The 14455-nt window shown below is 43.1% G+C and overlaps 1 protein-coding gene across 1 annotated transcript in view; it reads right to left on the bottom strand.

Annotated features, from left to right (window-relative positions):
- Positions 1-6188: 6188 nt before the first annotated feature.
- Positions 6189-14455, bottom strand: part of MYO1E (myosin IE) — a 215141-nt gene continuing 206874 nt past the window's right edge. The window contains exons 27-28 of the mRNA XM_058737549.1: positions 12295-12464; positions 6189-7282 (exon numbers count right to left, since the gene is read on the bottom strand). Coding sequence (XP_058593532.1) covers positions 7206-7282; positions 12295-12464 — 247 coding nt within the window. The 3' untranslated portion in view covers positions 6189-7205. The remainder of the gene's footprint in view (positions 7283-12294; positions 12465-14455) is intronic.

Here is a 14455-nt window from a genome sequence, read left to right as displayed (position 1 = left end):
AAAGTCCTAGTGTAAAGCTTTAGAAGTATCTCTCTTTGAGTGAGACTCGTTCCCATGGCAGCCTTAGGCTGACTTGGGTCACACATGTGAATAGTAATGAAGTGAGACCCTGCGAGCAAGCTTTCGCTTCCCGGGGATGCTTGAGCTCCAGCTTCTCGTCAAGAAGAGATGGGTTTTGTAGACTATTCTGAGACATTTTATAGCTTCTTTATTAAATATTTTGCTTAGTTAAATATTAAATACCCCGACTCAGGAAATTCCTATTTACAGGATGTCATAAAAAAAGACCTTTAAGATCCTTCCTATGTGCCATAGCAGGCACCCAAAACTAAAGTGTTATACATATGAAATAAGAAATTACTACTGTAAAAGTAGAAATCATAATATAAAAGCATTGCAACTAGAAAATGAGGTGATGGAACCATAGTATTTGAAGAGCACAGATGCTGAAGCTGCATCGCATGGGTCTGAGTCTACTTAACAACTATGATCTCTGTGCCTTGTTTTTGTGTCTGTAACATGGGGGTAAGAGCATCTACCTCATAATGTTGTAGTGCAAAGTAAAGTATGCCAAGCCCTTAGCACAGTGTCTGGATGTGCTTGAATGTTTGTGGCTATTATTATAAGGAGGTGGTGGTCTTGGAATGAGATGGACATTGGGCATTCAAAGATATGTTAGGCACAGCTCTTGCCTGTCAAAGCAATTTACAGGGGCATTTGGGTGGTTCACTCGGAAGCATCTGACTCTTGATTTCGGCTCAGGTTATGATCTCATTGTTTGTGGAATTGAGCCCCATGTCAGGTTCTGTGCTGACAGCATGGTTTCTGCCTGGGATTCTCTCCCCTCTCTCTCTACCTCTCCCCTGCTCGTGTGCCTGCTGTCTCTGAGAGAGAGAGAGTTTACAAATTTATAGCTGTTGAGTCCTGTTTGTGAGTTTTTTTTTTAATTTTGGTTTTTGATTTTTGAGAAAAAGATATTGGAAGTTGAAAGGTTGACAGACTATCAAACTCTTTGTTATTTGCTTGATTGAAGACAAAGATGAAAAGCATGGGCATTGGGGTCAGATCAGGGGTCAATTGATGGGTTCCTCTACTTCAGAGCTGCATGACCTTGGGCAAAGTAGTGAACTGCACTGATCCTTCTCATTTGCTAAGTGGTTTTAGAGTAGTTCATGCTGGTTAGAAGGGGCAGGTGCAGTACTGTAGGCAGGAAAGGCATCAAGTAGTTGGTAAGAGTAAAAATAAGTTCCTAAATTCGGGAGCAACTGTGAAGACCAGCTAGGCCTCTGGAGCGACACAAAACAAGGCAGGAAACGGAGTGATGTTGCAGAATGGCTCCCACTCTTTGACCATAAAAGTGAAAGGTGCCAGGAACATCATCAGGTTCTCCACCAAAGATGCATCCTGTACACACCGTACTCCCGAAACTGGACTCTGACCCCACCTGGCAATGAAGCCACTGTAAAAGTAGCAAGTAGAGGCAGGGCCAGCCTTTAGTCTGCCCAGCTTCACTCAGGAGGTCTGCGGAGTTCAGAGGGAGTCCAGAAGAGAAAAGATTTGGATTATGTATAAGCCCTGCTCTGTGGCAAGTCAGTGAAGATCGTCAGTTACATGGATGCATAGCCATGTTGTCTCGTACTTGTTCTTGTGGACATCTCTGCCTGGAAGGAGCCATGCCTGAAGGAGGAGGAAGATCTCTCCCTGGTGCCTGGGATAAGCTGCTCTCCACACCGAAACTAACTGCCCCCAGCAAGACTCTCCCAGCCTCCCTGGCAGTTGAGGCGTGACTAAGTTCCAGCTGTTGGAACATGAGTGGACATGGTATGTGCACTTTGGAAGAAATGTTCTTTCTTTATTTTGATGTTTACTTATTTTTGAGAGAGAGAGAGTGTGCAAGCAGGGGAGGGGCAGAGAGAGAGACACACACACAGAATCCAAAGCAGACTCCAGGCTCTGAGCTGTCAGCACAGAGCCCCATGCAGGGCCCTAACTCACAAACCGTGAGATTGTGACTTGAGCTGAAGTCAGACGCTTAACTGACTGAGTCACCCAGGCACCCCACAAGGAATGTTCTTTAAAAAGGAAACTGTTGGGGGCGCCTGGGTGGCGCAGTCGGTTAAGCATTCGACTTCAGCCAGGTCACGATCTCGCGGTCCGTGAGTTCGAGCCCCGCGTCGGGCTCTGGGCTGATGGCTCAGAGCCTGGAGCCTGTTTCCGATTCTGTGTCTCCCTCTCTCTCTGCCCCTCCCCCGTTCATGCTCTGTCTCTCTCTGTCCCAAAAATAAATAAAAAACGTTGAAAAAAAAAATTTAAAAATAATAAAAAGGAAACTGTTGGGGCGCCTGGGTGGCTCAGTCATTTGAGCGTCCAACTTCAGCTCAGGTCACGATCTCACGGTTCGTGAATTCGAGCTCCGTGTGAGGCTCTGTGCTGACAGCTCAGAGCCTAGAGCCTGCTTCCGATTCTGTGTGTCCCTCTCTCTCTGCCCCTCCCCTGCTCATGCTCTGTTTCTCTCTGTCTCTCAAAGATGACTAAACAAAAAAAAAATTTTTTTTAAAGGAAACTGCTTCCCATCACCTTTCCACACCATTAGGGCTGGGCTTGGTAATGATGGTATCAGGTTTGACCAGATGGGCTGAGGCAACATGTGTGCATGGTTTTCACACCTGTTGGGGGAACAGGCTTATAAAAAAGGCCTCAGCCTTTGCCCTCTCCATGGGCATTGTCTTGCTTCCGTAAGCATTGTGGAAGAGATGACCCTTTTGCATGATGTTTTCAGAGAGCCAACTGTGCTGCCTGCTCCACCCCCTGTTTATTAGCACTTAGTCCCTCTGGTGGTTCTCAAAATGTGGCCTGGGGTCCCCTGGGGTATCTTGAGACTCCTTCAAGAAGACCATGAGGTCAAAACTATTTTCATGATAATACTAAGATGTTTGCCTTTTTTTGTTCTTGTCTGTCATTAGTGTAAGGTGGAATCTTCCAGAGGCTATGAGAAGTGATGATGTCATCGCTCTGGTGGTTAGTGGAATGTGTATGTGTGTTTGTTGGTGTTTTAAAATTTTCTGTTTTAGGAGCTCCTGGGTGGCTCAGTCAGTTGAGCAACCGACTTCAGCTCAGGTCGTGATCTCATGGTTCACAAGTTTGAGTCCCACATTGGGCTCTGTGCTGAAAGCTTAGATAGAGACTGGAGCCTGCTGCAGATTCTGTGTCCCTCTGTCTCTGTACTTCCCCAGCTTGTGCTGTCTCTCTCAAAAATAAGATAAACATTAAAAAAAAATTTTTTTTTAATTTTCTAATTTCTCTTATGGTAAATACAGATAGCTATAACAGACAAAAGCAGAACTCTTTGAGGTCTTCAATAACATTGAAGAGTATATTTTATTTTATTTTAATTTTTTTAACATGTTTATTTGAAAGAGCATGAGCAGGGGAGGGGCAGAGAAAGAGGGAGACACAGAATCCAAAGCAGGTTCCAGGCTCAGAGCTGTCAGTACAGAGCCCGACGCGGGGCTTGAACTCACAACTGTGAGATCATGACCCGGGCCAAAGTCAGACACTCAAGCAACTGAGCCACCCAGGCTCCCCTTTTTAAAATTTTATTTATTTTTATTATTTTTTTAAATGTTGGTAACACTGAAGAGTATAAAGGGGTTCTGAGGCCAAAGGGTTTGAGAACTGCTGGTCTATTGCTCGTTTGAACATCTCTGTCCTAGGGAACATTCAAGCCGGCTCACTTGGTACTTGGTTACTTTAAAACCTTTGGTTGAAGGGATCTGTCACATCTTCACACTGCATTTTCTACTTCTGTATATGTATGGTATATGTGTGTAAGCATATAATCATTCCAAACAGGATGGGGTATTGTAGAAGGCAGGGGTGGCCCCTTGATCCTCTTTACACTCTCCCAGGTGAAGTGACTCCCAAACTAACCACACGACTACTTAGCTGAACAGTGAACAAAATGGCAGGCCTGGCTAGATACGGGGCCAAGAGAAGCCTAGGATAAGGACTTCACACCTATAAACAAGTGTTTACTCATCTACTCAAGCATCACTTGTTGTGGACCCCCTTGGGCCTGGCACTAGGCGAGGCTTCTGGGTGCAGAGGTGGGGCTTGCTCTGTGGTCCTGAGCCAGGGCTCTTCCTGCTGCTTGTCCAGAGGCTGGACTCAGTTCCTACGCTGTCACCTAGAGCCTGAGGGGTCCTGGTTACACTCCAGTTTTAAAGGCCAATCATTAAAAGTAGCCAGGATTGATTTTTCTCCCCATTTTAAAAATTTTATTTATTTGGAGGTGGGGAAGGAGGGGCAGAGAGAGAGAAAAAGAGAGAGAGAGAGAATCCCAAGCAGGCTCTGCACTGTCAGCACAGACCCCGATGCGGGGCTCAAATCCAGGAGCCATGAGATCATGACCTGAGCCGAAATCAAGAGTCAGATGATGCTTAACTGACTGAGCCACCCAGGCGCCCCTGGGTTATTTTATTCTTTAATGCATAACATTAGGAAAATTATGTAAAGCCATTAATTTTTTTTTCAGCATAGCTAACACACAATGCTGTAGTTTCAGGTGTACAACTTAGTGATTTGACAAGTTTATACATGATGCTCTGCTCACATGTGTAGCTACCATCTGTCCCATTACATCACTTATAGTACCATTGACTGTATTCCTTATGCTGTGCCTTTTATTCCCATGACTTATTCATTCTGTGATTGGAAGCCTGTATATCTCCCTGTCACCTTCACCCATTTTGTCCCCCCAACCTCCCTCCCTCCCTCTTCCAGCCACCAGTTTGTTCTCTGTATTTATAGGTCTATTTTTTTCTTTTTTTCCTGGATTCTACTGATGAGTGGAATCATATAGTGTTTGTCTTTCTCAGTCTGATTTATTTCACTTAGCATAATACCTTCTAGGTTCATCCATGTTGTCTCAAATGGTACAGTCTCATCCTTTTTTTATGAATACATTTTTTTTAAGGAGTTTCACAGTGATTCCTTCTACTGCCCATCAAGGTCACCTTAGTTCCTCCAGAGCTTGAGCTAATATTTATCCTCAAGATAGCCCTTTTCAAAATAACCTATGCTCAACTCAGGCTGTCCTGTCACTTGGCCCCAAATTCTTTTAAAGTTGGTCTTCTTTTATCCCAGGACTGATTTTCAGGGGGGAAAAACGAGCCCTCCAAGGGTGTGTGGTAACAATGGAAGGTGATCTTGGCAGTCCTGCTTGTGAGAAAGCCACCTGCGTGTTGAGGCTGTGGGGGGTCCAGGATGCTCCTTCGTTCGAATTCTGGTTCTAGCGCCTTCCTCCCACTTTGCGTGAGTCCAGGAATGTGAAGATCCTTTGTCAAATATTAAGAGACTCTTGGTGTAAACAGGGATTACCTTTCCTCGTGTCATCACATTATGGCTTTATTTTCCTCTCAACTGGTCACAAAATGGAACAGAAATCTACTTTAAATGTTGTTATTGTTACCAAATGAAGTTTGCTCCCTGTTCTTGAAAATGCAGAATCAAATGGTTTACTTGTTCCAAATTCAGATCCATTTGTTTCCTTATATGAAACCCCTGATAATTTTTCCCACGGACTCGAGGATCTTGGAATGACAGAAAGGTGTGTGCTGGTCAAACCTTACTTTCCCAGTAGCTTCAGAATGGCCAAGGCAACCTGGAGGAGAGGCAGAGAGGTGAGTGTCCCCTGAAAACCATTCCCTTATCAATGGATATTACATCATTTCTGACTTTTCACCATTACTACAATAAACACTGCATTGGTTTGCTAGGGCTGCCTTCACAAAGTGCCACAGACTGGGTGGCTAAATAGCAGAAACTCAGTGTCTTACAAGCTGTGGAAGCTGGAAGTTTGAGATCTGTGTGTGGGCAGGGCTGGTTCCTGAGGGCCGTGAGGGAGCGCATCTGGGCGGGGCCCCTCTCCTGGGCTGTAGACGGCTGTTCCTTCACATCATCTTCCCTCTGCGTGTCCATGCATGTCCAAATGTCCCCTTTTTATCAGGACACCAGTTATATTGGCTCAGGGCCCACCCTAATGACTTCATTTTAATTTGATCATCTCTATAAAGACCCTGTATTTCCAAATAAGGTCATATTATGAGGTCACAGGCGTTAGGGCTTCACCATGTTTTTTGGGGGTGGGGCCACAATTCACCCCATAACAAATGTCACAAAAGAACAGGTAGTTCATGATTCCTTTATTTATTTAGGAGTTAAGGGGAGGGGCACAGGGGGCAGAGGAAAATTATCTATGGGGAAAGGATTGGGAAGGGTTTGCAGGGGCTGGGCTAGAAAGCAGTAACACTGATTCTATAGTTGAAAAGGAGTAGTGCACATTTGTAAGTACCTGGTGGGAGTTTTGTAATAAAACCTACCTTATGAATAAGTACAGTGGAATACTACTTAGTACATTCATACATGTTGCTACCATCTTGAGATTTTTTATATATACAGTATATGATCTGTTTTTATAAATGTACAGCTTGAAAAAAAGAGATCCTTCTTATAATAGGTACAGCATTAAACACAAAACCAACATGGGCCAGCCACATTCCAACTGAAGACCCAGAGAAAGCAAGGCCAACGGCCCAGCCCCTTCTTAGCCTGGCAGCCTGATGGGTCCCGGCAAAGTGTAAACCAGCTGCCCTCTGCACCTGCGGGCTCAGCAGGCCACGCTGGCCCTTGGCCTTCGCATGGGAAGTGCCCGCTCATGTCAAGCCCAGCCTGCAAAGAGGGCAGGTCCTCCCTGAAGGAAAGTGGCAGAGAGGAATGTGTGTGTCAGGTAAGAAAAAGAGGGAGGAAATAAATGTGCTCTTTGACTAAAGGCACTTGTCAGCGGCCGCTTACAGCCATTCCCTGGGCCTGGTGAGCGAGCGGGGTGCTGTTTTGATAGAGCCAACAAGGTCCAAGTGGACCTCGCCTGTCCTCTCACCAGGTTTAAATACAATAAATAAATCTTAGTGGGTGGTGGTTTTGCCCTCCTGGGCTCCTATGAAGAGGCTACCTTTTAGAATCATTTATGCAGTGACACTCCCTGTCCCCAACCCAGCTTTTCAATGTCCTCCATGGGGAAGGTGCCAGAAAAACTCCAGGCCTTGGAGAAGGAAGCAATTGCTCGCTATGGATCAGAAGGAGAGCCCCCAAATGTCCCCTTCCCTGTCTGGAGCTCCTTTGCCTGTGCATTAGAGTCTGTGTGCGCCTCAGATCTTGGTCACATAGTTGTTGGGGAACAGGCCCTGCTTGCCTCGTAGTCGACCCGTCCACCAGCCAGAAGGATCTGCAGGAGACAGAGGAGGCAAAAGTGAGGGTGAGCAAGGCAGTTGTGCCTGGGCCAAACACACCCTGTCCTGTGGGCACACCACAGGGCAAAGGTAGTTTGGCTCCTTCTACGTTCTTTTTCCTTCTTTATTTTCTTTTACATGAAAGAGTCTGTTGTAAAAAGGAGCCCTTCCCCCTCAGCAGACAGCACTCGAGGCCCCGTTCTAGGAAGATCCTGCTCCTTCATCTTGAGGCTTTGCCTGACCGCCCCTCGGGGCCTAGGCCTGCCAGCCCCAGTGCGTGGTGGGGCCACGGGAGGCTGGTGGGTTGTGGTGGGATGGTCCTGCCCCCCCCCCCCAACTTTTCCTCATGGGGGCTACTCCTCCACTGCACCGTTCCCGCTCCTTCCTCCAGTGCAGAATCTACTCTGGGGAGAAACTGATGCCCAACACTTCCCACGTTAATGCCAGACCTTCCACCAGTGAGAAGTATGTGCTAATGTTCTTCCAGACCCTCCTCTGTGATTTTAACTGTACACACACTCATCTTAAACACAAACAGCCATTCTGTATCTTACTATTCTGCATCTTGCTTTTCAATACTTAATAGCTATCATCTTTCCATGTTTGTATCTCATTTTTTAAAGGGCTGCACTGTATGCCATGATTTATAGAATCATTTCCTTACTGATGGACATTTTTTCCCAATTTTTCACTATTGATGGAATAAACTTTCACACATATATCTTTATGTCCCTGTGCAAGTAGGTCTGTAGGATAGATTCCTGGGTCAAAGAATATAGCCCTTTTGGGGCACCTGAGGGGCTCAGTTGGTTAAGCGGCCAATTTTGGCTCAGGTCATGATCTCGCGGCCCTTGAGTTAGAGCCCCGCATCGGACTCTATGCTGACAGTTCAGAGCATGGAGCCTGCTTTGGATTCTGTGTCTGCCCCTCCCCTGCTCGTACTCTGTCTCTCTCAAAAATAAACATTAAAAAAAGTTCCTTCAAAGAATACAGACCTTTTATTTTGTAAGACAATATGATTCATTTTTGTAATAGGTAATATTCTTAGATGTACTTTCAAAAGTACAAAAGCATTAACAGTAACAACAGCCACCCAGATCCGTTCTTTGTAAAAATGCTTATTTATTTTGAGAGAGAGAGGGAGAGAATCCCAAGCAGGACCTGCTCTGTCAGCCGTCAGCACAGAGCCCTCCATGGGATGCAATCTCATGAACCATGAGCAGATCCCTTCTTTGAAGGCATGCAATATTATATATTTTTTATACTTTCAGAGATATGTCATGTATATAAAAGCAAGTATTTATAAAAATTACCCCTTTTGTACACAAACAATAGCAAACTACACATTCTGCACTGTTTTAAACCTTAATAATATATACTAAAGACCATTTCATATCAGTTTATAAAGAGTTTCCATATTCTCTTCCAATAGCTGCATGACTTACTATCATTTGCCACCTTCTCTGTTGTTGGCCATTATTTAAAAAAATTTTTTTTTAACGTTTTCTCATTTTTTGAGAGACAGAGCACAAGCAGGGGAGGAGCAGAGAGAGAGGGCAACACAGAGTCCAAAGCAGGCTCTGAGCTGTCAGCACAGAGCCTGACACAAGGCTTGAACCCATGGATGCAAGATCATGACCTCAGCTGAAGATGTACACTAAACCGACTGAGCCACCCAGGTGCCACTGGTCCCTACTTTTTTTTTTTTAATGTTTACTTATTTTGAGAGAGAGAGTGAGGAGAGGCAGAGAGAGAGGGAGACAGAATCCCAAATAGGGCTCTGTGCTAATAGCATGGGGTTTGATCTCACAAACTGTGAGATCATGACCTAAGCTGAAATCAAAAGTCGGATGCTTAACTGACTGAGCCACTCAGGCTCCCGGGTGTTTATCTTCTTAATTAGGAATTCTTTATATATTAGTGGATTTGTCATATGGGTTGCAAATATCCCCCCCTCCCATTTTTAACTAACTTTTTATATTTTAATATTTAAGTAGTTGAAGCAAATGATATTTTTACAGCTTCTTGATTTTCTATCACTTTTATAAATATTTCCCACACTGATATTAAAAAAGAGAATTCTCCCATACTTCTAGGACTTCTGTTTATACATTTAAATATTTATTTATTTAGGATTTATCTTGATGGAAGTGGTTAAATGTAAATTCAAAGTAATTATATTGACATGGGGTTTTAAAATTTTGATAAATGTTAAATTTCCTTCCCAAGTCTATTCTAGCTGTAAGCTATGAAAGAAGGTACCTTTCACCCTGACTTACCACAGATACTATAGTCCAAACTTTATTTGCAGTGACCAAATCCAGAAAGTTCTTAAAACTTAAAGGCTCATGTAATTCATTTGATGGCAAAACCTGACCTGAACTAAGGTAAGTTTGTTTATGATGTCTCTTCCGACAGGGTGAATGCTCAGATGTTGCATAGCAGAGATGCTGAGTTTGACCCAGGCTGTTGCCCTGGGATCACCAAGTGTTCTAATATGTGGTAATATCTCCTATACACACATACCATTATCGACTTTCTAACCGTCTCTGGTTTCTAAAACTCAGAACTTAAGGATTTGGAAAAGGGAGTGTGACCTGGATCTTATTTCAATCTTCTGCTGGTGTCACGGATGGAGTTGTTAGCTCTCCTTCACTGATGGGTAAAGGGTAGGGAACCTCTCCATGCATGGTCTCAGGAGCCTCTGTCCACTTTGGACTGGACTGTGTCTTTTTATTCATGTGGAGGAGCTATTTAGAGGTGTAAAACGTTTTTTCCTAGCCTGTTTTCTATAATTTAACTTTGTGCCGGTACAATTCACTATACAGAAGATTTTAATTTAGCCTTTTCATGAGGTTTAAATCCTCTATGGTTTTTGGGTTTGATGTTCTCCATCGTAAGACTTTTCACCCCCAAAGATTAATATTCTAGGTTTCCTTCTAAGATTTTTATAATTTAGTTATATGTTTTTAGATCTTTAATTAGTCTGATATTTTGTGTATGAGGTAGAGCTTGAACTTTATTTTCTTATCAAAATGGAAAGTAATGCCTATCCTTTCCCCTGGTTTCAAATGCTACATTTATCATATATTAAATATCTGTATACACATGGCTACATTTCTGGATTCTATTCTGTCTCATCTATATGTCTATTCCTGCACTGACACCACACTGCATAAATGAGAGTGATAATTTATAGCATTTTTTGAGAACTTCTAGGACCCTACACTTGACACAAATATGTAATTGTTTTGATTATATCCAAAATACATGGTATTTCTAGAAAAATCTGAAATATTGAGAACTGAAAAGAAATAAAAATTCAACATTTAAGGAGACCACTTGATATCTTCTATTATATATATTATATATAACATCTACATACGTGCATACAGTCATCTATTTTCCATTCTTACAAAAATGAGACTACAGTCTGTATAACCTTTTTGCCTTTTCTCATGAACATTTTTCCATTTCAGTAAATATAGTATTGCATCATTATCTTTAATAAAAACGTTTGCCATTGAAATTCACTAAATGGATATAGCAAAGCTTATTTACCCAATCTTTGTTACGGGGTAATTGGTCATTTCCAGTATTTTTGCTGAACAAAGCTGGTGATAAAAATTCTATTTGTGTTTACTGAGCATTTATTTCAGCCTTTAATTCTACTCTGACACTTTGGAGGAAGGATACTAAATGGCTAAAATATTAAAATCTATAGCAAGCTAGATGGCTATCTAGTTTCATGACAGATCAAACTATTTGATGAGATCAAAATAATGCCCAGAGGTCTTTTAGAACGAGGTCAGTCCAGGGACCTAGAAGTCTCCTATGAGCTCATGTGATCAAGGAGTTTGATAATAACCCCCTTCCTGGAACTGTGTGTCCTGGCCACCTCTTCCAGAAGGCTAGTCTTACCAAGGCCCGTTTCACTCAGTTTGTCCTTGCTCTGTTCGTAACGGCTTCCACACTGTATACAAGTCCTCCTCAGCCTGACATTCAGGGTCCTCCACTACCAGCCCACTCCTGGCTTCCTTTTGTCTCCTGGGAGATCTTGCACCATGGTTGAGCATTGGCTTACTTTCGTAAGGTGATCTGCTCTTTCTGCCCTCCATGGCTTCTCTGTCCCATTCCTCACAAATGCCATTTCCTTCATGGTGTTTTTGAATATCCTAAGTCAGGAGTTCTCATTTTAAAAGTACTTCCATAAGCACTAATGTTTGGTCATATGTAAATCACATTCTAACTTCTCTACCAAATTAATAAAGCATTCAGCCAATCTCACAGCCTTTTTTTTTTTTTTTTTTTTAAGAGAGAGAGAGAGAGAGATTGGGAGAGGGAGAGAAAGAGAAAATTAAGCAGACTCCATGCTCAGCATGGAGACCAACACAGGGCTCGATCTTGCAACCTTGAGATCATGACCTGAGCTGAAAGAGAGAGTTGGAAGCTTAACCGAATGAGCCCCCCAGACACCCCCAGACTACTTTTATAACAGATATTACAGGTTGTCTCCCTGGCTTCCATTCCATCTACCATCATTATGAGGAGGCCACCAAGTTTGGGTGGGATAGTCTTAACCATTTCCAAAGAAGTCCCTGCCACACCTAACTTACCACGGGTACAGCCTTTGCCTTGCTAGAGATTCAGGGATGGGCACATGAGCATCTGGGTCTAATGAGAGTAAAATCTAGGACTTTTGTCCAATGGCTAAGAGAAGTTTCAGGGATAAAGCAGATTTCAGACACAATTTGATCTGTTTGCATGGCAGCCATTTCATTTCCATGAAGGAAAACAGCCTAAGAAGGGAGCAAATACAAAGAAGGCAGAGCTGATCGATCGATCGATAGATAGCTGGAGCCCTGATCAAACTGAGCACGAAGCCCTAGACTATCGCTGCAAATTTCAGTTAGAGGAACCTATAAATTCCCTTCATGTTTAAACTAGTTTTTATGGCAATGACACTGAATGTTCTTTAGGACGCTGTCTCAGCCAGCCATGCACTTACCTTCTTTGATGATATCGATAATGTCATTGGCATTGAAGCTGAGTTCATCTGTGTCCTGAGCATCGTAGGCATACAGAGCCTTGCACTGTGGCACCTGAGGCTTAGGCTTGGGCTGGGGCTTGGGTCTGCCCCCTGCTGGGGGAGGCCGACTGGTCGTTTGTCTCCGGACACTGTGGAGAGAGTGGAGGCAGGTAAGAGAAGGGACCTAACAGGAGGCAGCACCATATGGTGGTCTGGAGCAAGGGGCCAGCACTAGCCTGCTCAAGTTCAAATCCAGCTCTGTCCTTACAAGATACGCCACTCCGTAAACTTTCTCTGAAATTAAAAATGCACCCCCCACAACTTCAGAAACAGAATTTTTCACCAGTGCCATAGAAGCATGTGGTGTTTCTCCTCAACAGCAGTCCTTCCCAGAATCAACCACCACCCTACATTTTGTATTAATAACTACTTTTATTTGTGGTTTTACCACACACACAAGTATCCCTAAACAGTACACATAGTTTGCCTGTTTTTTTAACTGTATAAAAGGAATCATGTTCTATCACTCGCTCCATTTTCGAGATGTACCCTGGTGATGCATGAATGTAGTGGCCATGCATTCTAATGGCCTTATACTCTTCCATTGCATGACTATGTCACAATTTACTTATCGACTCCACTGTTGATAGTTGTTTGGGATGATTCCAGTTTCTACTATTGCAAAAAAAAAAAAAACACAAAAAAACGCTGCTTTGAAATTTTTTTTTTTTTTTTTTTTTTTTGAGAGAGGGTGTAAGTGAGCGAGGGGTAGAGAGACAGAATTCCACAAGGGGCAGAGAGAGAGAGAGAAGTCAGGCTCACCCGAAGTGGGGCTCAAACTCACAAACTGAGATCATGACCTGAGCTGAAGTCAGATGCTGAACTGACTGAGCCACCCAGGTGCCCTCTGCTTTGAATATTCTGGTGCAAGAATTTAACCAGAGCAATTTCTCAACCTCAGTACAACTAACCTCTGGGGCCAGATAATTCTCTGTTGTGGGGCTGTCCTATGGACCACAGGTGGTTAGCAGCATCCCTGGACTCTAGCCAATGGGTGCCAGTAGCATCCCCCCCTCCTCATGGTGATGATCAAAAACAGCTCTAGCACTAGAATCCTAATCTGAATCTTCTAGCTTTAAATGTATCCTTTGTATACACTGTATTGCCTCCAGTCTCCATGTATACATTGTCTCAAAGGCATAGAGCTATAGCTTGTGAGATCTTTAAACTTATATCTGAAACAACTATCTGTTAAATATGTTCATAAAAAGCATTTAGAGAAAAAAAAAGGGAATACAAGCTGGTGCCACCACACTGGAAAACAGTATAGAGGTTCCCCCAAAAAACTAAAAATAGAACTACCCTACCACCCAGCAACTGCACTACTAGGTATTTATCCAAGGGATACAGGTGTGTTTCGAAGGGACACATGCACCCCAATGTTTATAGCAGCACTATGAACAATAGCCAAAGTATGGAAAGAGCCCAAACGTCCATCGACGGATGAATGGATAAAGATGTGGTGTATACACACACACACACACACACACACACACACACAATGGAGTATTACTCGGCAATCAAAAAGAATGAAATCTTGCCATTTGCAACTACGTGGATGGAACTGGAGGGTATTATGCTAAGTGAAATTAGAGAAAGACAAATATATGACTTCACTCATATGAGGACTTTAAGAGACAGAACAGATGAACATAAGGGAAGGGAAACTAATATAAAAACAGGGAGGGGGACAAAACAGAAGAGACATAAATATGGAGAACAAACTGGGGTTACTGGAGGGGTTGTGGGAGGGAGGATGGGCTAAATGGGTAAGGGGCACTAAGGAATCCACTCCTGACATCATTGTTGCACTATATGCTAATTTGAATGTAAATTAAAAAAAATAAAAAAGGACGAAGAAAACATTTTCATCAAGGACAAACCAGGTTAAGCCTACATCATTTGCTTACAAAAGAAACAAGTTGGAAACAGGAAGAAATAGAAAATTTGAACAGACCCATAACCAGAAAAAGAAACTGAATTAGTAATCACAAATCTCCCAAAAATCAAAAGTCCAGGGCCAGATGGCTTTCCAGGTGAATTCTACCAAACATTTAAAGAGTTCACACCTATTCTCTTG

Source organism: Neofelis nebulosa, chromosome 7 (assembly GCF_028018385.1).
Source record: "Neofelis nebulosa isolate mNeoNeb1 chromosome 7, mNeoNeb1.pri, whole genome shotgun sequence".
Lineage (NCBI taxonomy): Eukaryota > Metazoa > Chordata > Mammalia > Carnivora > Felidae > Neofelis > Neofelis nebulosa.
The sequence above is the reverse complement of the archived record's forward strand: the minus strand, read 5'-3'. Positions and strand labels throughout refer to the sequence as shown.